Source organism: Pseudozyma flocculosa (assembly GCF_000417875.1).
Source record: "Pseudozyma flocculosa PF-1 unplaced genomic scaffold scaffold00001, whole genome shotgun sequence".
Lineage (NCBI taxonomy): Eukaryota > Fungi > Basidiomycota > Ustilaginomycetes > Ustilaginales > Ustilaginaceae > Pseudozyma > Pseudozyma flocculosa.
This window is the reverse complement of record NW_006920869.1, coordinates 1,876,538-1,904,425: the sequence shown is the minus strand read 5'-3', so window position 1 is coordinate 1,904,425 and position 27,888 is coordinate 1,876,538. Positions and strand designations below refer to the sequence as shown.

The window sequence follows — 27,888 nt, the reverse complement described above, 5'->3', positions numbered from 1 at the left end:
CATCTGTCTGCCAGTATGGCTGTGATCGGTGACAGATCTGGGCTGATCTGACGTGAATGTGACCGTGATCTGGTGCGATGGACCCCTGACTGGGCATGCTTGCCCGAGCCTGCCGAGAACCGTGATGCAGGTCCCAACCGACTGGCCGATTGAGGTCAGGCCTGGCTGCCGCAGATCTGAAAGGCGTGTGTGCGCTCGAGCCCCCTTCTTGCTTCCGCCCTCCGTCTCCCCATTCATTGCTTGGCTGCTGGCCGCCAGAATCCGTTGTCCTTTTCCTCGCCATCTTCGCTCCGTCCTCGTCTGCGTCACCAGCACAACCCGAATAGCACACCCGCGCGTCCTGCACGACAAGCCGTCTGGGTCGCTTCTCGCCATCGACCTCGCGGTCCGATCTTGGAGACCGGCCATTCTGGCCTCCAACCACCACCATGGCCAGCCAGCCGCCTCCCGAGCTTCCAACAGCGTCGGCAGTGACGGCTTCTGCTACACAAGGTCTGCCTCCGCGTGATCCGCCGGAGCAGCGCGGTGAGGCCCTCCGTCGCTTCTGTGAGCAGCGGCCCGCCATCTGTCTTCCCAACGGACAGTTGCAGGACGCCTTGGCGATGCGCAGCACCAAACGTCGGGCCTTTCTCTTGAGGGTCCTTCTCGAAGGACTGTGTATCGATATGCTGCCCCAAATCGACGATGCCGACTTCCCCGTCTGGTTTCGAGCGATGGCTTATCGTTCCAGTGCCGACCGTGACGCCTCTGAGACTCAATGTCCCGGAGCGATGCACTGCGTCGCTCCGCTCGTCGCTCAGGCCCGTTTCGAGTCGATATGCGATCAGATGTTCGAACAGTCACACAGCCGCGACCTCTTCTCGGTCGTCGAGCACCTAGCAGAGCGGGCTTTCCAGCGTGAGTACGATCCGCATCCTAGTGCCGTCCATGCGTCGATGGGTCACTGATCGCAGTCGACCTCTTGTCTCGCTGGTTCGCAGCTCGACAAGATAGCAGCCAGGGACAGGAAAAAGATCGACGGTATGTGCTTGCTCCGCTCGCTCTGACGCACCATTGCCCCGGGACTGACAAGGACCGATGCCACATCGCTGTCGTACCGCAGGGAAGAGAATCAGGAGCGGCTCGCCTCGGCGTTCGCAGCCCCTTACCGCGGCAGCGCACACCACCGCTTCGACGATGCCATCGCAAACTACTATATCCCGAGATACAGGCCCGGATACACATACGGCCGTGTCGTGCCCATCGTCCAATCGAGCGGGACAGGCAAGAGCCGCATGGTCCACGAGCTTCGACACCTCTGGCCGACGCTCATCCTAACGCTGCGCAGCAAAGCAGACGAAGCCGAATCAGGCTACCCCGTCGCCGAGCACAGCACCGTTGACTTCTTCCAACAGTCATTTGCGGCATTCTCGAGCCCCGACCTCGCCTTCATCGCCTTCTTTGTCGCCTGGTTCACCGAAGTCGATGCCGTGCTCAAGAGCCCCTCGACACCTCCGCCGAGATCGATGGACAAGGTGCTTGGCGCATGGTCCTTGCACCGCGAGGCTGGCGATGCCAGGCCCGGCACACGCGAAGCCCTCTTTGCACAAGTCTGCAAGCAGGCAAACCTGCTGCGGGAGTCTGAGGCTGACTTCCAGCAACCCGTTCCCGTCATAGGCCGCGCCGATCATCTACGACGCATCATGATGCGGCTTCTCAAGCCCTCGATGGATCGCTTGGAGCAGACCATCGGAGCCTCGGCTCCCGTCCAGGAGAAGCGGTCCCAGCTAGATCGCGCAGGCTCCACGCGGCCTGTGGTCATGTACGTGGCCATCGACGATTTCGCCCTTCTCGACTCGGCCCACACCCCTCGCGGTCCCCTCCCGTCGTCCAGCCTTCGCAGCTGCTTAGCGTTGATGTCGGAGATGCACGGCAACGAGCACTTCCAGTTCTGGTTCCTGCTCCTCGACGCCGGCAGTGCGGTTTTCGAGGTCTTCCCGGCCCACGACGAGGGTCCGTCATCGCGAGCGAGGTGTCCGCACCATTTTCCCATTTGGGTCGATCTCGGCTTCGACGTACTGGTCGACGAGGCTCCTCCCGTCCTCGCTGCGATCCAGGCCCTCGAGATCGCCCGTCTGCGGTTCTACGGTCGACCTCTGTGGGCTGCGTGCAGAGACACGTCGGTCCTCGAAGTCGCTGTGACGAAGCTGGCTCCACCCCGGGACGAAGCCGGCCTCACCGCCATCCGGACAGCAGCCGCCGACCTCACCAGTCCGCGAACGGCTGCCGCGGTGCTCTCACAGCGCTGCGCCATTGACCTAGTCCCGCTGCGATGCGACAGCGCGGGCAACCACCTCGCTCGCGAACTCGTCAGCCGACACATGCGCGTCCTCGGCGACCTCAGGAGGGATGGCGTCTGCGTCACTGCGTCGGCAAGCGAGCCCATGCTCGCACTTGCGGCCGGGTACATCCTCCAGCGAGACCGCAACGCATGGAAGACGGTCCTCAGGACGCTCCTCGAACGGTTCCTCTCGCTCGGCCGCGAGCTCGACTTGCGAGGCAGTCACGGCGAGTTCCTTGGCAGACTGCTGCTCACCCTGGCCCGCGACGCCGCGCAGCCGATCCACCCCGACCTCCTTGCGCGAGAGATGACACATGTCGAGCCGATCCGCCTCGACGTCTTCCTCGCCTCGCTCGTCGCCGAACCCGTCTTGACGGGCAGCGTCGCCACTGAGCTCAGAGGCAAAGCCGAATCGGCCTGGCTCAATTTTACGCACATGACGGTGCTCGACGACGTCGTGGACGGCGTGAGCCAGGGCTACCTCTGGCTATGCTGGAAACGCGGAGTTGCCATCCAGTTCAGTCGGCGGCAGGGTGGCATCGTCGGCCTGCTGCCCGTGTTTTTGGGAGGGAGGATAGCACTCGAGTCGAGCGTCGAGGATGAGACTGACCTCTGGCGTCATATGAGTTATGTTGGATGGCAGGTCACACACCGACGGAGCGCCCAGACTCTCGCAAGGCATCTACACGGTCCGCCCATCATCGTCGCACCTCCGACCTCAGCTGACTGGGGTACGAGCGGGGGTACCAGCAGCTACGAGGTTCCGGGTGAAGCGGTGTCGGCGCACATGACGATCCTGATGGACCTCGGAAGACGTGGCAGCAACCTGTCCCCGTCTCCCGGAGCACCAGCGACCATCGTGTACAGCGGCTGCGAGCAACGATACGGTATCGCGCACTCGACAACGATCCTCCATCTCCGCGGCTGCGGCAGCTCGACGTACGCATGTCTAGATCGGCTCGGCGTCACCGACGAGTTTCAGGCCATCGCAGACCGCATCGCAGACGCGGAGCTGACGGTGGTTAGCACCGTCATGTTGCCGTTCGAGCAGACCATCCGGCCCGAGTCGTGGCCGCCTCCCTGTGTTGCGACGCGAGAACGGGGCGATGGCGAAGGCGAAGGCGAAGACGACAACACCCGTGATGCGGTCCTCGACCATCGACGCAGCGAGGATGACTGCGATCTGGTCGATGCACCCCGTCGTCGTCGACGGCGGTGCGAGGAGCCAGAGACGTAGTCGACTTCGCACTATCATCCTTCAATCGATCAATCTCGCTCCACAGCCGATTGGGCCGCGAGAAGCAGTCACATCCTCGCTCCTTTCCCTCTCGTGATCCTGGTGCATGTACATGTGTTTCTCTGAGTGGGACGGTCGTGACAAGCGACCAGACTAGCCGGTGCAAAGTGTCGACGTCTTGGGCGGGGAGGGCCAAGCGACGATCGGCTGCCGCCCAGTCTGTACAGCCGCCGCTCGTGCTTCCCGCCCCCAGCCGAGCGCGACCTCCGCACCTCCTTGCAACGCTCCCAACCTCTCAGAGTCCCGCCAGACTGCGATACTCCTCCTTGACCCTCCACGCCGCGCCCTGCTTTTTGCCCTCCTTTGCCGCGTAGAACGGCAAACGCTCGTTGAGGGCGTTCTTGGAAACCAGCCTGCCCAGCGGCTCAAAGAGCTCCTTGAGATCGTCGACGAGTCCCGGGCGCGTCTTGGTCGACCCTTCGATGGCGCGCAGGAGCTTGGGCACCTCGGATTCAGGAAAGCTCTGCTTGAGCGTCGGCGCAGTCGGGCTCGACGTGGCAGCAGCGGCAGCCTCGGCGCCGGCGCCATCAGGCTTGGCGACACCCCAGAGTGAGGCCAGCACGCCCCCCGCCAGCGGTGGCTTTGAGCTCGAGCCCGAAGAAGAGGGCTTGCTCGGGCTGCTCAGCAGTCCGCTCGACGTGCTGGGCAGCGTGGCCTCGGGAATCTTGTCCTCTTCGGAGGTAGTGTGGAAGGTGAATGGATCCAGTCCGAAGCAGGCGTCTGATGTCGGTGGCAAGGATGGACAGAGGGAGATGAAGCGGATGGAAAGGTGGCGAGGTCAGAGACCGAACGCCTTTTCTGGGCCGCGACTCAAGGCATTGGCGCACTCACCGTTAAGGAACTCGATCTGGTACCCCTGGAAGTGCTCGTACTCGGGCTGGCCCAGCACCGCCTCCCAGTGCGGGCCGGTGGCAAAGGGGACGAGCTTGCTGTCGAAGCGGCGGCCGAGAAGCTTGACCTTCTTCTTCTTCGGCTTGAGGATGTTGGCGCTCGATGCCGCCGTCGATGCCGGTGTGGAGCTGGCAAAGGGCGAGTCGCGCGGTCCGAGCAGGGGTTGCCTCGACGACGCCGGAAGGGGCCGACCCTGGGCGTCGACCTCGACAATGTCGCCGTCGTCGTCCAAGGCCATGGCGTCGTCCTCCTCCTCGACCTCGAGGTCATCGACGAGCCAGTCGTCCATCTCCGAGTCTTCGTCCGAGTCGACGGCGCTCTCCTCGCGATCATCGCCGTCCGCGACGTCGTCGCCGTCGACCAGCCCGGGCTCCTCCCACTCGGCGTCGCTGTCGTGGTTGTAGTCGAGCGCCACGGGATCTTGCGACAGCGGACAGCGCGGGCCGATAAGGTTCGTCGACTTGGTCCACGTGCCGTACCAGCCGGGGCGGCGATCCGAGATGAAGCTCAGCAGCTTGATGGGGACCTTTTTGCGGTCCTTGAGGTCCTCGAGCGCCTTTCGTGCCAGTTCCTCGGCGTTGCCTCCGAGCACGTCCGACTCAGTCACGATCCGCTTGATCTCGCGGACAGAGACCGGTGGGTGGACGCCCTTGGGCCGTGGCGCACGGTGGGCGCCTCGTCGTCCCATCTGCTTGAGGTCCGCCAGCATCTGGTCCTTTGTGAGCTCGCTGCGGTCTAGCTCGAGCTCCTGCTGCGGCTTGTGGAAGCGGTTGATCGGCGCGAGATCCTTGTACTGGCACGGCAAAAACGTGCGGTCAAAGTCGCTCTTGCCCGGCGATGCTACCGTGGTCAGCACGGGCCGCTTGGCAGTCTTGGCCTGCGCCTTTTGCATAAAGGAGGTGAGGAAGCTCGCCTGCTTCTGCTGAAGCTGTTTCGAAGGAAGGCGAGATGAATGGAGTCGACGAGCGCAGAAAGTCAGTCAAGCTGGCCCGTGGGAGACGTCGACCTTTGCACGGCGACTGGCTCACCTTATGCTCCTTTTCGATTTCGGCCGCCCTTGCCTCCCTCTTCCGCTTCGCCTCGGCGTCTCGTGCGTCCTTCTCTGCCTTGCGCGCCTGCTGGAGCTTGAGCTTTTCCGCCTTGGCCGCTTCCTTTTCCTCCTTCTCCCTCAGCTTCTCTGGCGACAGCTCGGCTTTGGGCGTCGCCTTTTCCTTTTTGCGCGGCGAAGACGAGTTGCTGCTGGCCGGCGTCGTAGGGCCAGACGACTCCTTGGACGTCTGGCGCTTGCGGGGCCGTGACGGCGTCTGCTGCTTCGACGTGCCTGCCTCGACGTCGCCCTCAGAGCCATCGTCGTCGATGACGATGGGCTCGATGGCCCGGCTGCTCGACGTCGCGGTCGCGGTTGCGGCTGCGCTCTCCTTGACTGCCGCACCGGCCGCCTTGGCTCGCCTCTTGAGCAGCGCCTGTCGCTCTGTCTCCGGCAGGCTGGCGAAGAGCGCAGCCGCCTGGTCCCGCACGGCCTCGCGCTCCTTTCTCCGTGCGACAATCTTTTCGAGGTTCTCCTTTGGCAAGAGCGAAGTGTCCCGAACCTCCCAGCGCCAGAGCTGCAGGCCGGCCGGGATGGTGATGTCGTCGGATGCGAGGCCCGATGAGGCCGAAGAGATGTGCGAAATGTCGAGGCCGTAGTTGCGTCGCTCAGCCACCTTTTCGATCGCGTTGACGATGAGCGGGAGCGTCAGCTTGGACCTCGGTGAGGTCGTTGTCGAGGATGCCGAGTTCTGACTCTCGTCGGAAAATAGGTCGGCCTCGGGCATCAGCGAGTTGCGGACCAGCTTGGCCAGCTCGTTGATTGTCTTGTCGCTGCAGGTCGGATTCGGTCAGAGAGCGGGAGGTCGCATCAGCAGGCTGTCGCTGTGGTCGCGGAAGCTATCGTCGCCGCCGTTGCAGGCCTCGTCGAGGACACTCACCTCTCCTGGACTAGCTTGGCGATGACGTGCAGCTGGTCCTGGGGCACCTCGTCTAGCTTGCCGGCGCCCGAGAGGAAGGTCTGGAAGTCGATGATTGCTGAGAGGGATGATGAGTGGGGCAACGGCGAGCGTGGCGGACGGGACATCGGAATCAGTGTCTGCACGAGGCTGAAAAGGGGGAAACAGCGGTCAGTGGTCGCTCGCTCACCCCGCATGACTGGCATGGTTAGGGACCAATTGAAAGGTTTCTGCTTGAAGTGAAGTTTGCCATTCTTGATGTCGACCAGCGGAGACTCTGACGGGGCAGGCGTTGGAGCACAGCAAGGGAGGAAGGAGACGACGGCGGTCAGTGAGGATGCGGCCCGGTTGCGATGCGCTGCTGAGTGGGCTGCTCACCAGTCTTTGCCCTCTTTGTCGGGGTGGGCTTTGAGTCGTTGGAGGGGGTTGTTTCTGGCTGCTGGTTTTCTGCATCGCTGAGAGGGGTCTGTAGGGACGGCTTGCGCTTGAGGGATGCGGGGGGGTTACCGTTGGAGGGCATGTCGAAGCGCTGCTTCTGGAGGTGCTGGTGGTAGGGACGGTGGTCGAGGTTGATGTCCGAGTCGGAGAGGACGACGTCGAGGTGCGAAGGGGTGGGCGAGGGTGGCGGCGCAAGCACGCTCATGGCTGAGCGCAGGCAAGAGGCGATGGATGAGAGGTGCGATCGAGGCAATGGCTAACGTTGGTCGTGGTCGTGACAGGTAGAGTGTTGAATTGGGAGTGAGGCGATTCGACGAGGCGGCACAGACAGGGTTGGGGGAAGGGCGATGAGGTGCTGCGGGGTGTGGGTTGGGGTTGGGGTCGGAGCAGAGAGGGGAGCTGCTTCAGATGAGTGGTGGGGGACCGAGGGGATGGTGGTGGCGGCAGAGGAGCAGCAGTCAGTGACAGCAGCAGCAGCGCGGAGGCCGAGAGCGATAGGCAGGCATAGCCCAGAGCTGGCTTGGCTTGGCCCAGCGCAGCGCGCCGACAAAGGGGAGCGAGCGCGGCGTGTCGGGAAATTGCAGGTCAGCCTGGGCAGGCAGGCAGGCTCTCTCTGTCTCTGGCTGCGCGTCTCCTGGCCAGGCAGCCTCGGTGTTGGAGTGGCCTGCTGTCTGCCCGCCAGCGCCGCTCGACTGTGTGTAGTCGACGCGACGCGCAGTTAAAGTGGACCCGCCAGCGCCAGCGGCACCTCTGACTCTTGAGGGCTCGCCCAGCCCGGCTTGTGGAGGAAGTTTGCAAAAGGGCCCGGCCAGGCAACACTCAAGCCCAACCCATGGCCCAGCCTGCCCAAGGCCAAGCCAGGCCAGAAGCACCACCAACCAGGCGCAGCAGGCGCAGCAAGCGCAGCACAGACCGACGGCCCACTGACCTCACAGCATCGCCCTGCCCACTCGACGCCACCACCACCGACACCATCCCTTCTTCTTCCCTTCTGTGCCACTCTCAGTGAGCCCGTCCGCCCGCTCGCCCGCCATGTTCCTCCAACCATCCTCCAGGGCCGCCGCCGGCCAGAGCGCACAGGACAAGAAAATCGCAGAGCAGCGAGCCGCCATGCGCCCATGGGTGGAAAAGTAGTGAGTGGCTCACCTCTCTCTTGCGCTGCTGCTCCACGTTGCTACTCAGCTTGGCTGACGCTTGCTCCCTGCCGCTCCTCTGCCCGCTCACCAGCCGACCAAAGACGATTGACGAGGTGGCGTCTCAGGAGCATACCGTCGCCGTGCTACAAAAAACCCTAATGTCGAGCAACGTGAGCATCTCGGCCGTCTTATCAAGTGCGCCCGCTCGCACGCTCATCGCCTCGTCCTGTCATCCTCTGCACTACCCCCTCGCCAGCTGCCTCATATGCTCTTCTACGGCCCGCCAGGGACGGGAAAGACGTCGACCATCCTCGCGCTCGCACGACAGCTGTTTGGGTGAGGACCCCACCGCCTGCTGTTGCGCCTAGATCGAGGCACAGGCTTGAAGCACTGCGAGCTAAGCCACAGCCCCTTCTCTGACCTCGCCATGCGCGTCCACCCTTCCGCAGACCGGAGCTGATCAAGACGAGGGTGCTCGAGCTCAACGCCTCCGACGAGCGCGGCATCTCGGTCGTCCGCGAAAAGATCAAAAACTTTGCCAAGCTCGCAGTCACCAACCCCAAAATGTGAGCGTGGCCGACGCACTAGCCGCCATGCTCCTACCTACCTGATCTGCCTGCTGACCACCCGGATGCCCCTGCCCGGCATGATTCCCCGTCACGCAGCGACTACCCGTGTCCGCCTTTCAAGATCATCATCCTCGACGAGGCCGACAGCATGACACAGGATGCCCAGAGCGCGCTGCGCCGCATCATGGAGCAGTACTCCAAAATCACCCGCTTCTGCCTGGTCTGCAACTACGTGACGAGGTGAGCATGCTGCGGTGCCCGTGGAGCGCTGGCACGGCACAGTGACTAGACGGATCGACTGATGAACGCTTCGTCGCCGTCGCCCCTGGCACGGCACCGCACCGCAGAATCATCGAGCCGCTGGCGTCACGGTGCAGCAAGTTCCGATTCCGATCGCTGGCCACCGAGAGCACAAAGACGAGGCTCGAGTCGATTGCCAAGGCCGAGGGCGTCGAGTTCGAGGAGGGCGTGCTGGATACGCTCATCACGACGTCGGACGGCGACCTGCGGCGCGCCATCACCTACCTGCAGTCGGCATCGCGCCTCCACAGCATCGAGGGCACAGAACGCACGGCCATTGCACCAGACTCGATTGTCGAGATCGCGGGCGTGGTGCCCCAGGCGGTCATCATGGGCCTCTGCACGGCGATGGGCATCGAGCCGGCCGAGACGGACGCCGACGGCGACGTCGAGATGACGAGCGTGCAGAAGAAGGGCGGGCGGGGATCGTCGTCGTCGTCGTTCCAGGTGATCCGAGACGCGGTGCGGTCGATTGCGCGCGAGGGCTTTTCGATTACGCAGCTGCTGATCCAGTTGCACGACGCCATCATCGGGCACGCCACGCTCAACGCGAGGATCAAGGCCAAGAGCGCGCTGCAGATGGCCGAGATGGACAAGAGCCTGATTGACGGCGCCGACGAGGAGCTGCAGCTGCTCAACCTCTGCCTCAAGATCCAGGCCGTGGTCGCCACGGACGGCAAGGCGTGAGCAGCAGCGCAAGGCGGGGTAGGTCGTCGTCCCCACGAGGCCAGATTGTACTTGTAGCCAACAGTAGCATGGTGGAGAGCGACGACGAAGAGAGCGGTGCGACTCCCAGACAGCTAGGCGAGTTTGTGTGCTCCAGCCAGAGTGTCGAAGCGCGACTGAGGGCAGTAGTTCGGGCCCCGGAGGTTTGAACGGCCAAATCCAGAGGAATTTTGGGCGTGGCCCGAGGCCCGGCGAGAGGGCGGGAGGCGAGGTGGAGTCAGAATCAGGAGCAAGCAGGCAAGCCGTCCCTGGGCACAGCTGCCCGGACCCCCACCTCGCCTTCTTGACTGCGACTCTTTGCTCGCTACTCTTTCTTCTCGTCCCGCAGCTGCCCAACCCCCTACGACACCATTCGCCTCGCTCTTGCTGGCCAGCGAACCGCACCGGCTTCGTCATGTCATCCTCCAACAACAACAACAACCATCACCACCACCACCACCACAAGGACCCAAATGCCAAGACGATAGTCATCAAGCTGGGCACCTCGTCGATCCTCTCAGAGACGACGCAGCACCCCAAGCTCTCGATCCTCTCCTCGCTCGTCGAGACCTGCCATGCGCTGCGCGTCAAGGGACACCGCGTCGTCATCGTATGCTCCGGCGCCATTGGAATGGGCAGGCTGCGCATGAAGGTCAACGAGCGGCCCAAGAGCCTCGGCGAGCGCCAGGCCCTCGCTGCCCTCGGCCAGCTCCGCCTGATTGCGCTATGGGACAGTCTGTTTGGCAATGTCGGCATCGACGTCGCGCAGGTCCTCCTCACTAGGAACGATATCGCCGACGTGAGTCTGCGCGGCTGGCCGGCGAGCTCCATGCCCGACCTTCCCCTTCTGACCACCTCCGCCTTCTCCCAACCCCCGCGCCGCCCCGCAGCGACCGAGATACCAAAACGCACGAACGACGCTGCACACGCTGCTATCGTCGTTCAACGCCATCCCCATTGTCAACGAGAACGACACCGTCAGCGTGTCGGAGCTGCGCTTCGGCGACAACGACACGCTCTCGGCCATCACGGCCGGCCTCGTCGACGCCGACTACCTCTTCCTTTGCACCGACGTCGACGGCCTCTATACGGGCAACCCGCGGTCCGACCCAAATGCACGCAGACTCGGCGTCGTCAAGGACGTCCTGAGTGCCAGAAAGGCTGGTGAGTCAGCTGAACTCCACGGTCCTCGCACCACCGTGGTGGGTCAGCAAGAGGATATCGATGATGGCTGACACCTGATCCGCCGTGAGCTCCCCTTTTCTCCTCCTGCTCGTCTGGCCTCCGCGCAGTCTCGGTCGCGACGCCCGGCTCGAGCTTCGGGACGGGGGGCATGCAGACGAAGCTCATCGCCGCCGAGCTGGCGACGGCCGCGGGGGTATCGACCGTGATCCTCAACGGCTCGCACCCGTCCAACATCCTCGACATCATCGAGACGGACCTGGCGTCGCAGGCGAGCGTCCCGGCGTCGCTGGCGTCGTCGACGTCGTCGCTGCTGCCGCCCGAAGAGGCCGAGCAGGTGGGCTACCCGCCGCTCGACGCGCCGCCCCACACCCTCTTCCTGCCCAAGGCCAACCCGCTGCCCTCGCGCAAGTGGAGCATCCTCCATGCCCTCCATCCCGCCGGCTCCCTCATCATCGACGAGGGCGCGTTCCGACGCATCGCCAAGGCCGATTCGGGCGGAAGGCTGCTGCCCGCTGGCGTCGTTGGCGTCGAGGGAAACTGGGAGAGGATGCAGGCCGTCCGCCTCGTTGTCCGACAGGCCGTCGAGGCCGAGACCCGCCCCGATGTGACGACGGATGCTGCGGGGTCAGCGACCACGACGACGACGATGACGATGACAGGAGAGGGTGCGAAGCAGCCCACCTGGAAACTTGTCGAGGTCGGGCGGGCACTGGCCAACTACACGTCGATAGAGAGCGAGAGGATCAAGGGCATCAAGAGGTGAGTCGATCCGTCCCGGTCTTCCTAGCATGCCCGGCCAAGGCCGTCACTGACCCCCCGACCGCTCCACCTCGCCCGATATTGACGCCACCAGCTCGCAGATCACGTCGGTGCTGGGCTACGCCGACAGCGACTACGTGACCGAACAGGTGGCGCTACATACCTTTGCCCTCGAATAGCCCCCAGGTCACCTCGATCTGTGAAGGAACCCAACATAGAGCATCATGCCAGTCCATCTTGTCCGTTGTCGAGAGTAGAAAAGAGCGCCGAAAGTCGGATGGAAATGGAGGCACGTCGCGAGGTGCACCTTTGCACATTCGGGCGGTCGACGAGCACGGATGGTGGAGCACACGGTGAAGAGAGAGAGGCATGGAAGGCGATGGTTGGACATTGGGTTACTATTTGTATTGCTACAGTGGCTTGGGGTGATCACAAGAAGACAACGAGCGAGCACCTGCCGGTCCGAGTAGGGCAGGGCGGGCAACAGAGTGGTATGTGTGTGTGGAAGAGACGGAGAACGGAGATGGCATAGAGGGGGACAGCGAAGAATGGAGCGCGTGGTGCGGCGGGGTGAGGGGGAGTCGGGGGCTGGGATGCTTGCCCGAGGTGGCCTCGACGGCCACGGCCGCTGCTGCAGGAGCATCACGACGCCATCATCGCTACTCTTGATCCCCGGCCGACGACAACGACGACGTCGCCGCTATTTAGGCGGTGGTGTTGTTGTTGTTGAGGCCGACGGCGTTCTTGGCCTTGTCGAGGAGCGACTCGTCCGACTTGTCCGAGCCCGAGAGCTTGTCACCGGCCTGCTGGGAGGTCGACTTGGTCGAGTCGGGCTGCAGGGTGGCGGCGGCGTTGTCGAGCTTCTCCTTAGCAACCTCGCCAGTCGACTTCTGCGAGTCGGGCTTGATGGCCGACGAAGCCTGGAGAGGAAGAGGGGAGAGGGAGAGGTAAGGGTCAGTCGGAAGGTTCGTCGATCCTCGTTGCACAAAGGCAAGCGGATGGATGATGGCGGCAAGCATCGAGGCAGCGATGGGCGGATGCTCACCTTGTCAGCGAATCCCTGGCGACCGGTGTCAGACATGTTTGCGAGAGTGTTTGGTTGGTTGGTTGTGTGTGAGAGAGAGAGTAGTTGTGAGATGCGTTTGTGCGGTGGTGAGATGGAGAGAGAGGGAAGCTGGGACGGGCCAGGGGGCCAGGTTATATACCTTCGACCAGGCCTTCGGGGGGGAGGGGGCGAGGGGGAGAGAGGAGGGCTCAAGGAGCAGGCGCATTGGCCTGGCCTGGCCTGGCCTGGCCTGGCCAGGTCGAGAGGCAGGGGGCGGGAGGCCACGGCAGCGGAGTGACGAGGGGTGGGCTTGCTTGGCAGGCAGGTTGGCTTCCACGTCGACGACGTAGGCTTGCTTGCCGCTGCGGCCAGCCGGCGAGGCCAGGCGAGCTTGGCGTGGCGGTGCAACCAACACCACCTAGGGCAGCTTTCAGCGGGCAGCCAGGCCAGGCCAGGCCAGTCCAGTTTCGGGGCCAGCCGACAGACGACCAGACGAGGGCCGGGGCCACCCACGTCAAGCAAGCAAGCAGCGCAGGCAGGGTCTGGCTCGGTGTTGGGCTAGGTAGGCCGGGCTTGGCCAGGCTGGGTTGGGGAGCAAGCGGGCGGGCAGGCTATGGTACAGGCAGGCAGGGTGCAAGGGGCGGCCAGGCTCGAGGGGAGCCGCCGCCGCATCCACCGGCCGCGGCCTGTCCGCCACTCAGCAGAGCCTGACCCCGCACCGGAATGACGTCGTCGTTGGGGACGGGGAAGGCGGTCAGGCAGGGTCCCGCGCTTGGGCCAGGCGAGGCGGGGCGAGGCGAGGCAGGGGCCGGATGCGCTGCTGTCGAAAACGGCGCAAGCCTTTGTCACGCTCCGCAGGCCGATTGCCTCCCCGGCTGGACTTTGCTGCTGGCTTGCTTTGCGCTCTCGCTGCTGGATGCGATACCGCCGCGCCGCAACCAAAGTGGCTGGCGATCATCATCGCCGTCGTCGTTGTCCTCGGTCCGCGTCTTCTGTCGCCTTCGCCGTCGTCCTTGACGCCACCTTCGCCACCGTGCGTGCTTTCGTGCGGGCGTGCGTGCTGCGCAGAGCAGCGTGTGGCGTATCCGCGCAGCATGCATCCTCGCTCCCTCTCGCTCGTCATCCGCATCCACACGCACGGACGGATGGACTTCTTCGAGCTCATCGTGCAGGCCGCGTCGTTGTCAACAAGCAAGGAGCCTTACGTGCGCATGCCAGCATGGATGCATCATCCTGCCTGCTCGGGGATGGACCATCCGAGCGAAAGTCGATCTGGCACTTGGGGCGGGCTTGCTTCGGAGCCAGCAAGCGGGCAGGCAAACACCGACGAGAGACAGGCTCGGGCATGGAAGCGGTCCTCGCCGTCGGAGCGGACCCGAGACGAGCTGGCCGTGCGTTGACCGCGCTTCCACGACCGAGACAAGCATCGAGATGTTGGGGCAAGCAAGCTAAGCGGGCGAGGCTGTGCTATGTGCATCTCAGCGGGTCCTCCGGCCATGACGTTTTGGTGGAAGCGGGTCGGCGGCCAGGCCGGCCAGGCCAGGCAGGGTCCGCTCCGTCCGTGCCTGCGGGCATCGGCAGTCAACGACGTGCGTCGGAACCCGGAACACCCGAGCGACGGCCACGGTACCCGCCGGTCCAAAAATACAGCGGCTGCTGCTGCAGTCGCTCAAGCAGGCGCTGCCGCTGTTGCCGGTGGCCGGCCCCGCCGCCTCGGCCCATCTGAGCCTACTGCTGCTGCCAACGCAATTTGCGGTGGTTGAAGAGACCTTCTTTGCTTCACTTCAACCATCTTCTCTCTTCCGCCAAGATTGTCGAGTCGTCGTACAGAAGCATCGGCCGCTGTTCGAGTACAGTTGCTCCCCTCTCGCTCTCTGCGTTTCAAGTGCTGAAGCCATGACCTGACGGTGGACAAGCTGAACGGCTTGTTGCCCCATCGAAAGGAGGCAGGGACGATATCGCGGTCCACAAAGCTGTGCAGCGAGCACACGAGGCTCTGACCTGCGAGTACATGTTCCAAACCCGATGCAGAGTGGAGGATCGTCGTCTTCTTGGTGATGCCTGCAAAGTCGAGATGAGGGAAACGGGCGGGGGGGGGGGGGGGGGCAAGGTCGATGCAACCTTTGGACTGAACTGCTCCTCCTCCTCCTCGGGGAGCGACAAGGTCCCGTCGAGCAAGAGCGAAGGACTGCAGCAACGGCGGGTCAAATCCGTACGGTGCAGCGTCGCAGCTGCATCGCCAGCACCTGATCCCGCTCCAACACTCTCGTGTCCTTCTCTTCCTCCGACCGCCCCAGCTGAATTCAGACTATCGTGCTCCCCATCACGGTCGCGTTGGCCGAGCTTCGGCAGTCCAGACTGTTGTGTGTGTTCGTGCGATTCCGACAAAGGAGCGGAGCGCGTCGGGCGACATGATAGTGTACAAGGGTCGGGGCACATCGACAGTCGGAGGGAGGCATCAGAGGCTGTGATGAGGACAAGGAAGACAAAAGGGAGACCGAGCGTTAGCTAAGGTCCAGCCTGCGGGAGACTGTCGCCACCACCATCCACTCACGCAGTGCCGCGTTCGACTGTGGCACAGACGAGGAGAAGCCCCGAGATGCAGGTGGTGAGCGACGATCGCGCTGGTCAGCAAAGCACATCCGCTGGACCCACGTTGGCCCCTGAGACCATGGCGCACACTCACAGTTCTCGCGGATCTCCTTTGTGTACTCGTCGTAGTACCTCTTGAGCTTCTTGTTAAAGTGCTGGTTCTTCTTGTTGATGTAATCGACCTCGCCGTCGGTGTCGTCCTTGCGGATGCGCGACCTGCGCTTGATCTGCTCCTGTTCGAGGTTGAGGTGGCCCACAACGCGGTCGATGGCCTCGTCGGTCGGCTTGTGGTCGCCGTAGTAGACGGTCGAGGCGTCGCGGTAGAGGTCCTCGCGCCGGACCACCTGGCCCGATGTGCCCGAGCCGGAACGCACGGTGAGCGCCGAAGAGGAGCTGGAAGCGGGGCCGCCGGCCGACTGCGACTCGAGGGCGGCTCGCTGCGCTTCGTAGCTCGAGAGGTCGGGCTTCATCGATCGAATCTGGCGCTGGTAGGAGCGCTCCGCCATGTCCTTGAAGTCTGCGGGCGTGAGTTGCGGTTCGACGAGGCACAAACGTCAGACGCTGTTCCGTCTCTGAAGCAACAGCGCGCGCCCCCGCGAGGCGTCGAACTCACCCATCAACCCCTTGTCCTTTCTCTGCTCCTTGTCGGCCAGCTTGGCCTCCCACCGCTCGTTGTCCTCGATGCTGTAGCCAAAGTTGCGGTGGCGTTCGACGTCCTCGCCAGATTCTTTGAGATCCCTCTCCTCGAGCAACTTCTCTGCCTCCGCCATCTTGCGCGACTGGGCCATCCCCTTTCTGCCCGCCTGTGATCTGGCCTTGGCCTGCTCCGAGAGGATATCTTTGCGGTTGGCCTTGCTCGAGTCGGCCATCTTTTTGCGGAGCGAGGAGAACTTGGCCATGCGCTCGTCCATGCTCATTTTCGACGCTGATGGTGATGCTGCTAATGGTTCCGCGAGGGATGCTGGTGCGGGCGGTGATTGTTCCTCTTCCTCGTCTGGTGGCGCTGTGGTGGTCTCTGCCGGTGGATCGGCTGGTGCGGATGGGTCTTGCTCTTGCTCTTCGACTAGCGGCTGGTGTCTCGAGGCTCTCCCCTTTGCCTTTGACTTGCTGCTGCTAGGCTGTTGTTCGACTTCTTGCTCTGCTGGAGCCTGTGCTGGGTTCGCCTCGGTGTCGGCGGCCATGGTCGGCGGATCTTGTGTCTGCGGCGGCTGGGCTGCCTTTGCGGATGCTCTTGTTTTCCTGGGTGGCATGATGGATTTGTTGCTCTGTACGGGCTACGGAGATGCCTGGGTCTGTGAGGAAGCGTGAGTTGAGCAGCAATGACCGGGGCTGATGGTGGTGGTGGTGGTGGTGGTGGTGAAGGCGAGTGGGCGTGATCGAATGGCTGCTGTTTGGGTGCGGGTGAGAGAGCTGCTCCACTTTGCGCCCCGGTGTCGCCTCTCTGTCCGCGGTCGGCCGAGTTCCGGGATTCTGAGCTGCGCTCTGGGCACCACCCAACCGGCGAAGGCTCTCAGCCCTGACCCTCTCATGCCACCGAGGCGACACCACCTCCTGCTCCTTCCTCTCGCTACCCTCCCCGTTCCTCACCTCACCTCACCTCACCTCACAGGTGACATCCACGGCCTCTCTTGCTTCATACTGCCAGAGAGCTTCGCCATCGGCCATTTCCCGTCTCGATCGGTTTGGGTCCCGTCGTAACGACCTCAGTGTCCCGACTGGGTTCCGCGTCGGGCATCCCGAAAGCCATGTCCCAGGCTGCTCAGCCAGCAGCAGCGTCCGACAGCCCAGCAAACGCCACAAAGTCGACCAAGTCCGCAGCTTCTCCCGCCGCCGCCTCTCCTGCGCCTTCTGCCGCCTCCTCGTCCCGCTCGCGCTCACGCAGAGCCAAGACCGACACAAAGGCGCCCGCGAAAACATCTGCACACTCCGCTACCGCGCCAGATGCAGCATCGAGCACCTCAGTAGCAGCGACAGCGCAGAACAGCTCCACCTCAGCAGCGGCCGCCGCCACCACCGCCGATCCCAACACCTTGGTCAAACCCACCAGCACTCGCCGTTCGCGATCCAAAAAGGACAAGGAAAAGAGCGCATCGGCCAAGCAGCAAAAGACAAAGGCAAAGACCAAGGTCGTCATCCGCCGCCTGCCTCCCAACGTACCCGAACACATCTTCTGGAACAGCGTAGCCACCTGGGTCCGCGACGCCGCCCAGGCAAAGGCGCTCAGCGATGCAGCGCGACAGAACCACGATGCCGCCTCCAGCCAGCCCTCGGCCGCGCCGACGGTCCTCGAGCCCACTGTCGACTACAAGCTCTTCATCCCGGGCAAGCTGAAAGCCGAGTGAGTCGGCCGTCATGAGCGGACCTCGACCTGGTTTTCGATTCCGCCGTATGCTGACGACTTCTGCGTTCGCGTCAACTCACAGTCCCAACAAGGAGAATGTCTGCTCGCGAGCCTATGTCCGCTTCCTAGACCCTGCCATGCTGGTCGAGTTCCACAGGAACTTTGACGGACACATCTTCCGCGACAGCAAGGGCAACGAGAGCATTGCCGTCGTCGAGTTTGCCCCGTACCAGAAGACGCCCACCGAACGACGACGGAAGCCGGATGCCAGGCAGGGCACCATCGAGGCGGGTGAGTCGCACATCCTGCCAGCATGCACGCGGACCCGCGCAAAGGCTGATCGAGTCCTCTGCGTCGTGCGCACGCCTTCCATCGGTCTAGATGAGGAGTACAAAAATTTTATCTTCAGTCTCGAGGCCAAGCAGGCCGAACGGACTGAAAACAAGACCGATGCCGAGCTGATGGGTAGGTGATGCCGGAGACGCCATCCGGTCAGCCTGCTGCAGCTCTTGCTAACGCCTACCCTTCGCCGCTTGCGCCCTGCTCTCCTCGCAGCTCACCTCGCGCAGAGCACCGAAAAAGTGAAGGACCCATCGGCGACGAAAAAGTCGACGCCGCTGCTGGACCATCTTCGCACACTCAAGGCCGCACGCGCCGAGTCCTCTGCGCTCGCCGCTGCAAAGTCCTACAAGAACCCGTACGCCTACCAGTACCCCGACGAAAAGTCGCATCCGTCGTCGTCGTCGAAGAGCGCGTCCTCGAAAAAGTCGAGCAGATCCAGCAAGGCCGCGGCCGGAGAGGCGGGAGAAGCTCCGGCGAAGCGATCGTCGAAGAAGGGAGAGGCTGTCAAGGAAGCCAGGACGGCCGAGTCGGCTTCTACGCCCGCCTCATCCGCCTCTGCGCCTGCCGCCGGTGCGGGCAAGCGCGCGGCCAAGGCAGCGACGAGCGGGCGTGCCTTTGGAGCGGCGCTTTCGGGAGCACTCGGATCGGCCGCCCCGTCGTCGGCCAGATCCAACAAGGCGACGGGCGGGAAAGGCAAGGAAAAGGCGGAAGAGGGAGGGGGCGTCGAAAGCGGCAAAGCGACCAGTGCCAAGTCGGCGCCTCCTACCCGAGCCAACGTCGAGCCTGCGGCAGAGACAAGTGGGAAGGCCAGTCGCGCCACTGGTGAATCGACAAAGGGGCAGGGACGAAACCGCGGTCGCAACGCAGCTGCCAAGGCTGATGCGGGCGAGGCGACGGCGGAAAGCGCCGGCAGCACCGCTCCATCGGCGCCTGCGACGCCAACGACGGCACCCTCCGCGGACAAGAAAGCTGCATCGGCGTCGTCGTCGTCGAGGCGCGACAAGAAATCGGGCTGGTCAAGCGGTCCCGCCTCGGGCAAGGGCGAGGAGGCGGCAGGAGGCGGCGGCAAGATGACGATCCTGAAGCGGGATGCACAGACTGCTTCTGTACCCACCAGCGCGGCCGCTACGGTCGAATCGTCGGGCGCAACCGGCGGCGAAGCGAGGGAAAAGGACAAGGAGAGGAAGAAGGAGAGCAGTGACAAGGACAAGGACAAGGAAAAGGGGAAGAGGAGGAGGACGAGGCCCGTCTCGAAAGGCGGCGAGGCTGCCGGTCCGGAAAAGGCGGCGACCTCGGCTCAGCCCGGCCAGGCCATCTGGGACTGAGCGACCGAGGTGCTGTAGCGCCAGATCTCGACGACGGCGCGCGGCGGGCACTTGCAATCAGGCCAGACAACATCGCCTTCTACTTCAGACCTGTTCTAACTTCTGTCCTGCCCGGAGCGATACAACAACAGCCGCCCCATCGTCGTTCTACGGACGAGGTGGACACGCCGGAGACACGGCGCGAAGAGATGGGGATAAGACGACGGGCTAGGCCAGCTTCTTGCCCTCGACGCTGTAGGCCTGGCCCCTCCTGCCGTTCGACACGGGAGCCTGCCTCTGCGCATGCTGCTCCTGTCCCTGCGACGCGAGCGGGTTGATGACACCGTACCTGCCCCTCTTGCCCGATGAAAACCCGGGACCGTCGTAAAAAATGGTCCCGTCCGGTCGGTTGAGCGTGGGCCAGGCGACGTAGTCCAACCCCCTCGCCACCATGTACTGGAAGCTGGCCGCCGCCACGAGAGACCACAGCAGCAGAAAGGCGCTGCCGTGTCGCGCCACCTCGTTGGTCGACGTCCCCGCCACCGTCGCCACCGTCGCTGCCGACGAGCGCGGCAGGATGAGGCTGGCAAAGATCATCGTCAGGGCAAACAAAAAGACCCACGGCATCGATCGGACGAGGAGCGCGCGCTTGTCCGGATTCGGCAGGCCGTGCGCCGGCTGCCAGGCGCCCGTGAAGAGGTCGTAGGCGTCCTGGCGCGCGCCGTCGTAGAAGTTGTTTTTGATGTAGCGCGTGATCGAGTTGAGGCCGTCCTGCAGCGCGCCCTCCTTGGAGCGCTTGCCCGTCCGCGTAAAGTCGGTCTTCAGCGCGCCCGTGCCGCTGTAGGCCTTGGAGACGACGTCGGCGTGGTCGGCCCAGACGTTGCGGTACATGTGCATGAAGGTCTCGTGGGTCTCGACCTTTTCGTCCTTGGACAGCACGCCGACGGCGCGCAGCTGGTCGTTGAGCACCCACCGCGCCAGCGTGCCCTGGACGACGTTGGTGCGGTCGAGGCAGTCCATGCAGTTGGTGCGCACCACCGACTTCTGCTGGCGGACCACCGGCTGGCCCTGCCGTGTTGTATCGTTGAGGAAGTAGTCGTCGCTCTCGAGGCCCTTTGCGTGGAGCCGGTCAATGAGGTCCATGACGCGCTCAAACTTCATCCCCTTGCACTCGTGGTGGAAATCGTAGTAGGTGTAGTGCACCTGCGGGTTGTTGAGCCCGTCGACGGCTCGCTCGTAGGCCTCCTTGACCGGCTTCTCGTATCCCTTCTGATTGACCAGGTTGACGAGGTAGACGTCGCCGTAGCGCGCCACCTGGTCTTCGAAGTGGCGCCGCGTAGCCTCGGCCTAGACGCGGAGCAAGGGGAGCAAACGGCGTTGCGAACGCATCAGCGCAAGGCTCAAAGAGAGGCGGACGAGCGGGGCCTTGCCGGCCATCGCGCACTCACCGTCTCGGGCATATCCATGATCTGCAGGTCCGGCTTGTACCGCAGGTTGTTGATCTCGGCCCAAAAGACCGGCACGCTTCCTCGAGTCTGGATGTAGCTCATCCGAACCTTGCCCTCGACTTTGCCGCCGGCGCCGCCCTCGCTGGGCGGGTCAACAATGACAAACTGCTCGGTCTCGTTGAAGTTGGAGACGTTGCCCTCCTTGTCGATGCCGCGGGAAAAGTAGCGGGTGCCGACGCGGTGGCGGGACCTGCGGGCGATGAGGCCGAGGACAAAGTTGCGGTTGTTGATGGTGGCCGACTTGACCTCGAGGAAGCCAAAGATGCAGGGCAGGATGAAGCGGGAGAGGTCCTGCGACGGGTTGGCAGAGGTGTGCTCGATGAGACGGGTCTGGAGGTACCGGTTCCAGAAGAAGCGGTCGTCGGCGCGCTTCCAGAGGGGCTGGGATGCGTCGGCGACGACATTCTGCCTCTGCAGGCTGCTAGTGAGGTCGTAGCGGTAGCTAAAGTAGAAGGGAGCGCTGTAGAGGTGCGACTTGAGCAAGCCCAGGAGCGTCTTCTCGACGGGGTGGCGGAGGAGCGAGGGGTTCGCCTCCCGGTTCACAGGGAGGACGCGGAAGTCGGTGGCCATGAAGATGTCTGCTCCGAGGACTTCAGCCACCTTTTTGCGGCTGGTGATGACGATGAGGAACTCGGTGGTGTGGAGCTTGATGAGACCGAGGATGCCGTGGACATCCATGGTCTTTGTGGCGTTGGCCTTTGCGCCGGGCACGCCGACCTGGATGTCGCCCTGGTCTCGGTCGACGGTGAAGGAGTCGGAGGGCGACTCGGTCGAGACGAACGTGTAGGCATCCTGGCTGATGTAGAGGCGGAGGGCCTCCCAGAGGAGGGGCTTGGCGGCCATTGCGATGGATGCTGCGGCGTCGAGGTGAGGTTGAATGTTGGGTGGCTGCAGGGTGATCTGCGTCTAGGATGGGAGCGATGACCTGTGCGCGGTATCGAGGAGATTGAGCGTGGAGGAGATGGACGTCGCTGCGAGGGTTTGGGTATCGAAGGGTGACGGAAGGAGGTGGGCAAGGTGAGGGAGGAGGGGAAGGACAGGGGAGTAGGCGAGGTAGGTCTTCGTCACACGTTGGGACTTCGGCTATCGGAGGCCAGGCCAGTCGGAAGGCCAAAGCGTGAAAGGCACGCAGGCTGCCTGTTGTGGGCCGCAACCCGCACGGTGCACCCGTGGGCCAGGTTCGGGGTTCAGAAACCAGACAGGCCAGGCCAGGCCAGGCCAGGCCAGGCCTACAGTGCCAAAGGCAGAGAGCAGCGGCTCCGTAGCCTGGCTTCCCAACTTGGCCTTGCTCCTCCACCTTCCTCTTCCCCTAACCCTCAACCACCAACCCGCAGGGCCCGACGACATGGCAGCTCCCCAGCACCTCCAGGCGCGCGTCGCCACCCTGCACTTGCAGCAGAGGGTGAGCACAGATGGCGACGCAGGAGGTTGGCCCCTTCCCATCGAGCGCACACCGGACCCTCGCTGACGTCCAGACTCCGGACCCCTCCGCTCCCCACAGGTACAGACCTTGACCGTACTCGAGAGCGAGCTGGCGTCTCTCAAGCCTGGCGCAGTGAGTCAACAGTCGGTCGCTGGGCGCACACCCAGCACAGTCTCACACAATATCTGCGCCTGACACCTCGCACCTCCTTCCGACGCCTCTGCGCAGCGCATCTTCCACACGGCAACCGCCTCAGCCGACCAACTGAGCATCGCGCACTCCCATGGTCAGCTGGCGCTCTTCCCCGGCCTGAGCAAGGAAGGCGCGCTCAACGACGTGAAGCGTGAGCATCTCGCGGGTCCCTTGAGCCTGGGCTGCCAAGCATTCCGGAAGCTGACGTGCCCCCCTGCGCTGTCTCGACGTACCCTCGACACCGCAGGTCAGAAGCAGCTCGCCAATGCAGACCTCAACCAGGCGCTCGAGCAGATCAACGCGGACCGGGCAATCGCAAAGTGACGAGACGGTGAGATGACCGCAACGTCTTCCCCTCGCTCATCGCAGTACAAGCCCAAGGGATATCGATCAAGCACTGGGACGGGCGACAGCAAAGGTTCGCACCATCGTGCGGTCCCTGCTGTTGATGGGAAAGGCAACTAGCATTAGCGCACGATCTCGACATATCCGCGCTCCGAAGCCACTCTCGCACAAATCTGGGCAGCCCACGATCGCCGCCACTTGAAGACCTCGCTCATCCTCGTCGACCACAGCAAGCCGCCCTAGACAGGGGCCGGTACAGGACATCTTCCGGCTCTCGCACCGCATCGTGCACGAAGCAGCCGCTCCTACGAGGCATCAAGTGCTCGCCATGTCACCATGGCGTTGCCGCTGGCCAAAGCGCCATGCCCGCATGCCAGAAGCCTGGCGGCGAGTGCGCCTTCCGGCTCGATCGCCCGGCCTAGTAACCCGCAATGAAGTGAGCCCTATGTCGCACAATCGCTCTCCAAGGCAGCTGAGCTGAATTTGCCGCCGTCGCAGCAAGGAAGCGACCAGGATCGTCGCCCCCGCCAGAGCGTTCAAGGGCCGGGTGGGAGCGGGAACCCTTTTTGGCTGAAGGCGGCCAGGGTCCACCTCGGATTTGAATTGTATTCGGTCGTTATCGACCAGGTTGGGGCTGACTACAAGAGTCGATTTCGACCTTGAATCGATTTGGATTTTGCCGTGCGCTGTGCGTGGAGGGTGGGCGAGGCGAAGTCGAGAAAAAGTTGGGGTGGAGCTTTCCGAAGAGCCAGGCATCATGGGGAGATCCAGCGGCGGCGGTGGAACTTTTGGCTGCTGCCCTGCGCGTGGCCTGGCTCGCCGAGAAGATTTCTCCGCGGCGCGCTGCGCCGAGCCAGACTAGCCCTGGCCCTGGCCCTGGCCCTCGCTGCACCCTTGCCTGCCTGCTGGCCCACGCTGATGACCGTACCCATTCGACGGCGACGAGAGGCGTGCGCGTTGCTGCTCCCGGCCCACTCTCTGTCCACCACCATCACTCGTCGAGCCACCGTTCTCCTCTCCCCCGCCGCTACCCTTTGCCAAGGTCCATCCCACCCCGCCGAATCGCAAAGATGGCATCTCGACACGTCCTCGCCACGCTCGGCCGCAACCTGGCCTCGACCTCTTCGGCCGTCCCCAACACCAGCTTCGCCCGCCGATGCATGAGCACGAGCGTCGTGCGCCATGCCATCTCCAACTTCACCATGCCCGCCATGTCGCCCACGATGACGTCGGGCGGCGTGGCGACGTGGAAGGTCAAGGAGGGCGAGTCGTTTAGCGCCGGCGATGTGCTCCTCGAGATCGAGACCGACAAGGCCACCATGGACGTCGAAGCGCAGGACGACGGCATCATGGCCAAGATTGTCGTCCAGGAGGGTGCGAAGGACGTCCAGGTCGGCAAGGTCATTGCCGTCCTCGCGGAGGAGGGAGACGATATCTCCAACGTCGAGGTGCCAAAGGAGGACGAGCAGGCTTCGCAGCCGCAGCAGCAGCAGCAGCAGGAGAAGGACGCCGAGACGAGTTCAGGACCCACGTCTTCGCAGCAGTTCGGACAGGAGGCAAAGAGCAGCCCGCATCCGTCGACGCAGACTGGCGCATCCACCGGCGGCGCCGCGCCCGGATCCTCGTCCTCAACGTCGCACCACCAGTCCAAGGGCCCCATGTTCCCCTCGGTGCAGCGGCTAATCGCCGAAAACAACATCCAGGACGCCGAGTCCAAGATCAAGGGCACCGGCATCCGCGGCATGATCACCAAGGGCGACGTCCTCGCCTTCCTCGGCAGGGCAAAGAGCCCCACGGGCACCTTCAAGGAGGCAAAGGGCGGCATCGCCGTGCTCGGGCCCAGCCAGGCCTTCCCCAAGAAGGCATCCGGCGCCAACGCGGCCTCGTCGGGTGATGCCAAGAAGGTTAGCGAGGTAAGTCTCGTCCAGTTGTCCCTGGTCGCCCTCCGGCTAGACCGCAGCGATAGGTTAGAGCGCAAGCAGCTAAAGACGAGCAACCGCAACCGCAATTGCGACCTCTCTCTCCCCTCTCCGACTCCTTCCCCGCCTCCACCTTCTTTCCCCTTTGCGCTCCGACCTCCCTGCAGCCTCTGACCGGCACCGAGCTGCGTTCGCTCATCATTGGCGGCCTCGCAGCATCGGCAGCGGCCCGCAAGACCCGGCCTGCTCCCACGCCAGCCCCGGCACCGGAGCCTGCGCCCGTGGCACCCAAGAAGGTCGTCACCCGCAAGGACGGCATCCGATCCGACGACCCGCTCTGGTCGCTCTTCTGACGAGAGCCCAGCTCGATGCTGATCCCCCTTGACCCACGCGCCGAGGTCACCGCTGCCTCTAGAGACGAATGCATCTTTTCTTCCATGACACGAGAGTGGGACGGCGCCGGGGTTTTACATCGCATCGCAGCGGCGGCAGTTGGCGCGGCGGGACAGTCACAGAGAGTCGAAGATTGAGCAACAAAACGGAGATGTCTAGGGACGGGCGCTGGATGGAAACACGTATCGAGGCGGCGAGGCGGCGCGGCTCAGAGCTTGGAGCGGGGCAGGTCCGAGTCAAAGTCGGTCGTCTGCATGTCGTTGATGTCGACGTTCCACTTGGCCGAGTTGAGGGGCTCGCGGATGGCAAAGTCGAAGAGCGCCTCGTAGACGTTGCCGTCGGAGCGGCCGAGGCTCGAGTTGAGCAGGTAGTCGGGCACGGCAAACGAGTCGACGAGGGCGATGGCGTTGGGACGCAGCTCGGCCATGATCTCCTGCACCTTGCTGCCGAGCAGGTGGAACTGGGCGCCGTCGATGTAGCCCGAGGCGAGGAAGTCGGCGCCCTCCTGCTCCATGGTGTGGCAGGCGAAGAGGAGGAAGATCTTCTGCACAATCTGGCGCAGCGCCGGCTTGCTGTTGAGCTTCTCGTCCTTGTAGATGGCCATGCCAAAGTTGCGGACGATGAGGTACTGCGAGTGGGCGCGCGAGCACTTGTACAGCTCGACGAGCAGCGAGTTCCACGAGCGCTTGGCGTCGTCGCGCAGGTGAAGCGCCTGCTCGGTCAGGTAGGCGGCGCGATGCCCAAAGGCCTTCATGAAGAAGAGCGGGTCGTAGAGGTCGCCGCTGAACTTGACCGACGCCTTCTCGCCCCTGTTGTCGAGGTAGCGCATCATGTAGTCCTTTGTCAGGTTGTCGTCGACGCGGCTGGGGTCCTTCTTGAGCTCGCGCATCGTCTTGAACAGGTAGCGCGTGCACTGCTGCGAGAGCATGTACGAGTCGCCCTCCCACGTCGCCTGCGGCAGGTAGTCGGCGAAGAAGTCGGGCAGGCCGGAGCTCTTGCTGTAGCCGTGGCCGCCGCACGCCTTGCGGCACACCTCGATGGCGTCCGAGGCGTAGAGCGTGGTGAGCGACTTGAGGCCGGAGCTCGAGGCGTGGGTGTCGGCGAGGAGCGAGAGGTCGCCAGACTCGATGTTGGCCTGGTTGCGCGTGTACAGGTCAAACATGAACTGCGAGGTATAGTGGAACGCAAAGGCCTGGGCCAGGATGGGGAAGAGGCGGATCTGGACCATGGTGTAGTCGAGCACCTGGGTCTCGAGCGGGCGTCCCCCCTCGTCGAACTTGGGCGCGTCCTTGTCGGCAAACTGCCTGCGGATGGCGCAGTAGCGGATGGCGACGGTGACGGCGCGCATCAGCACGCTCGAGGCGTCGCGGACGATGTTGGCGCGGACCCAGGTGAGGGTGCCGTAGGCCAGCTTCGAGTTCGGCGGCGGCAGGTACTTGCCAGTCTCGGGCTCGACCTTGGAGAAGCGGGCGAGCAGGTTGAAGTGGGGCACGCGGACGTGGTCAAAGAGGAGGAAGCCGTTGTCGGTGGTGTTGTAGCCGGCCTTGGGGCCGATGTCGCCGATGGTGCGGCCGGGCAGCGGCTCTCGCGTCTTGACGTCGCGGATCTGGACGACGAGCGGGTGCGGTCCGTAGCTCTTGCCGTGGATGATGAGCTGTGCCATGACGACGGCGTGGTCGGCGGTGCGGCCGAGACCGCCAATCCACCACTTGCTCGAGGTGAGCGTTGGGCTGTTAACCTCCCACTCCTGGGTCTCGGGGACCCAGGTGGCGGTGGTCTCGATGCCCTGGACGTTGGATCCGTGGCCGAGCTCGGTCTGGGCGTAGCAGCCGATGATCTCGTAGTTCTTTGCGGGCTCCCAGAAGGCCTTTCGCTGCTCGTCGTCGCCCTGGTTGTAGAGGGTGGTGAGGAACATGCTCTTGTGCAGTCCAAACGGACCGGGGAGGTCGGCGAGCTTTTCGGCGACCTGGACCTCGGTCTGTCCCCAGTTGTGCTCGTGGGTGAGCTGGGCGAGGCGCTTGTCCTTGAGCATAGCCCTGCGGAACTTGTCGGTGCGGCTGAGGTAGAAGTCGGACGACTTGTCAAAGACGGGGTCGTTTTCGAGGATCTCGAGCAGGCGAGCCTGCATGTCGAGCCAGTCCTTGCCGTGGATGTACTCGGCCATCTCCCTGCTGTCGAAGCTGGCCTTTTGCCTCTCGATCTTGAGGAGCTGGCTGCCGGACACGCCGGCGGGCTTGAGGCCCTCGGGGATCTTGACAAAAGCGGGCGGAGCCATGGTGGGCGTGTGGAAGCGACGGGAGCAAAGGGGAGGGGGGGATCGATGGATGGGTGGCGTCGATGGAGTCGTCTAGCTAGCGATGCCGCAGCGTGGGGTGTCAGATGCGGGGGCGGGCAAGGCTATGTGGCGAAGGGTAGCGGCAGGGTTGCGAGGATGGTTGGGAGGAGGAGGGTGGCGAACGAGGGGAGGCACGAGGTTTGCTTTATGGTGAGACGACTTTGGCGGTGCCCCGCATCGACCGGCTGAACGGGTGTCGAAACGGTCTCTCCCATCGTAGCCGGTGGGCCGAGCCTCTGCCTCTGCCTCTGCCTGCCTCTGTGTGGGTGTGGCCGCGTTTCGATCCATGCAGCCCTGCCCGCCTGCCTGCCAGCCGGCCTTTCTTCCAGACTCTGGCCCCGCGAGGCCGACCTGGCTGAGCTGGCTGGGCTTTGGCTTTGCCTTGCTTGGCCTTTTGGCCGGGCCACTTTGCCGGTCGTCGCCGGAATGCAAAAAGGCCGCAGACTGAGGCAGGCAGGCCAGGGTGCTGGCGCGCGGGTCGCTCGCTGGCTGGCTGGCGGGCCGCCAATTACGTGAGGCTGGGCCTGCACCGGCTTTCACTCGATCCGGCGTCGCAGCCCCAGC

The 27,888-nt window shown here is 63.9% G+C and overlaps 11 protein-coding genes across 11 annotated transcripts; 6 read left to right on the top strand and 5 right to left on the bottom strand.

Annotated features, from left to right (window-relative positions):
• Positions 1–665: 665 nt before the first annotated feature.
• PFL1_00655 (uncharacterized protein) lies at positions 666–3,557 on the top strand (the record flags this gene model as incomplete). The annotated part of the gene is made up of 3 exons (XM_007878148.1): positions 666–897; positions 990–1,020; positions 1,103–3,557. 3 exons carry the CDS (start codon positions 666–668, stop codon positions 3,555–3,557), a joined length of 2,718 nt encoding a protein of 905 aa, XP_007876339.1.
• Positions 3,558–3,852: 295 nt separating this feature from the next.
• PFL1_06835 (uncharacterized protein) lies at positions 3,853–7,136 on the bottom strand (the record flags this gene model as incomplete). The annotated part of the gene is made up of 6 exons (XM_007878180.1): positions 3,853–4,337; positions 4,449–5,436; positions 5,537–6,368; positions 6,476–6,572; positions 6,684–6,770; positions 6,872–7,136. The coding sequence occupies 6 exons, from the start codon at positions 7,134–7,136 to the stop codon at positions 3,853–3,855; spliced, it is 2,754 nt and encodes a 917-aa protein (XP_007876371.1).
• Positions 7,137–7,963: 827 nt separating this feature from the next.
• Positions 7,964–9,623, top strand: PFL1_00654 (uncharacterized protein; the record flags this gene model as incomplete). The annotated part of the gene is made up of 6 exons (XM_007878147.1): positions 7,964–8,064; positions 8,159–8,237; positions 8,324–8,403; positions 8,517–8,633; positions 8,733–8,876; positions 8,984–9,623. The coding sequence occupies 6 exons, from the start codon at positions 7,964–7,966 to the stop codon at positions 9,621–9,623; spliced, it is 1,161 nt and encodes a 386-aa protein (XP_007876338.1).
• Positions 9,624–10,056: 433 nt separating this feature from the next.
• PFL1_00653 (uncharacterized protein) lies at positions 10,057–11,764 on the top strand (the record flags this gene model as incomplete). The annotated part of the gene is made up of 4 exons (XM_007878146.1): positions 10,057–10,440; positions 10,532–10,805; positions 10,934–11,585; positions 11,680–11,764. 4 exons carry the CDS (start codon positions 10,057–10,059, stop codon positions 11,762–11,764), a joined length of 1,395 nt encoding a protein of 464 aa, XP_007876337.1.
• A 525-nt stretch (positions 11,765–12,289) lies between these two features.
• On the bottom strand, positions 12,290–12,666 carry PFL1_00652 (uncharacterized protein; the record flags this gene model as incomplete). The annotated part of the gene is made up of 2 exons (XM_007878145.1): positions 12,290–12,505; positions 12,631–12,666. 2 exons carry the CDS (start codon positions 12,664–12,666, stop codon positions 12,290–12,292), a joined length of 252 nt encoding a protein of 83 aa, XP_007876336.1.
• A 2,422-nt stretch (positions 12,667–15,088) lies between these two features.
• Positions 15,089–16,472, bottom strand: PFL1_00651 (uncharacterized protein; the record flags this gene model as incomplete). Its single annotated transcript, XM_007878144.1, has 4 exons — positions 15,089–15,095; positions 15,185–15,200; positions 15,317–15,739; positions 15,836–16,472. 4 exons carry the CDS (start codon positions 16,470–16,472, stop codon positions 15,089–15,091), a joined length of 1,083 nt encoding a protein of 360 aa, XP_007876335.1.
• Positions 16,473–16,967: 495 nt separating this feature from the next.
• On the top strand, positions 16,968–19,230 carry PFL1_00650 (uncharacterized protein; the record flags this gene model as incomplete). The annotated part of the gene is made up of 4 exons (XM_007878143.1): positions 16,968–17,560; positions 17,646–17,854; positions 17,945–18,028; positions 18,119–19,230. The coding sequence occupies 4 exons, from the start codon at positions 16,968–16,970 to the stop codon at positions 19,228–19,230; spliced, it is 1,998 nt and encodes a 665-aa protein (XP_007876334.1).
• A 207-nt stretch (positions 19,231–19,437) lies between these two features.
• PFL1_00649 (uncharacterized protein) lies at positions 19,438–21,560 on the bottom strand (the record flags this gene model as incomplete). The annotated part of the gene is made up of 2 exons (XM_007878142.1): positions 19,438–20,556; positions 20,658–21,560. 2 exons carry the CDS (start codon positions 21,558–21,560, stop codon positions 19,438–19,440), a joined length of 2,022 nt encoding a protein of 673 aa, XP_007876333.1.
• A 502-nt stretch (positions 21,561–22,062) lies between these two features.
• PFL1_00648 (uncharacterized protein) lies at positions 22,063–22,656 on the top strand (the record flags this gene model as incomplete). Its single annotated transcript, XM_007878141.1, has 4 exons — positions 22,063–22,119; positions 22,219–22,272; positions 22,369–22,483; positions 22,580–22,656. 4 exons carry the CDS (start codon positions 22,063–22,065, stop codon positions 22,654–22,656), a joined length of 303 nt encoding a protein of 100 aa, XP_007876332.1.
• Positions 22,657–23,747: 1,091 nt separating this feature from the next.
• Positions 23,748–24,949, top strand: PFL1_00647 (uncharacterized protein; the record flags this gene model as incomplete). The annotated part of the gene is made up of 2 exons (XM_007878140.1): positions 23,748–24,590; positions 24,764–24,949. 2 exons carry the CDS (start codon positions 23,748–23,750, stop codon positions 24,947–24,949), a joined length of 1,029 nt encoding a protein of 342 aa, XP_007876331.1.
• Positions 24,950–25,197: 248 nt separating this feature from the next.
• On the bottom strand, positions 25,198–27,264 carry PFL1_00646 (uncharacterized protein; the record flags this gene model as incomplete). The annotated part of the gene is made up of 1 exon (XM_007878139.1): positions 25,198–27,264. One exon carries the CDS (start codon positions 27,262–27,264, stop codon positions 25,198–25,200), a length of 2,067 nt encoding a protein of 688 aa, XP_007876330.1.
• Positions 27,265–27,888: the final 624 nt, after the last annotated feature.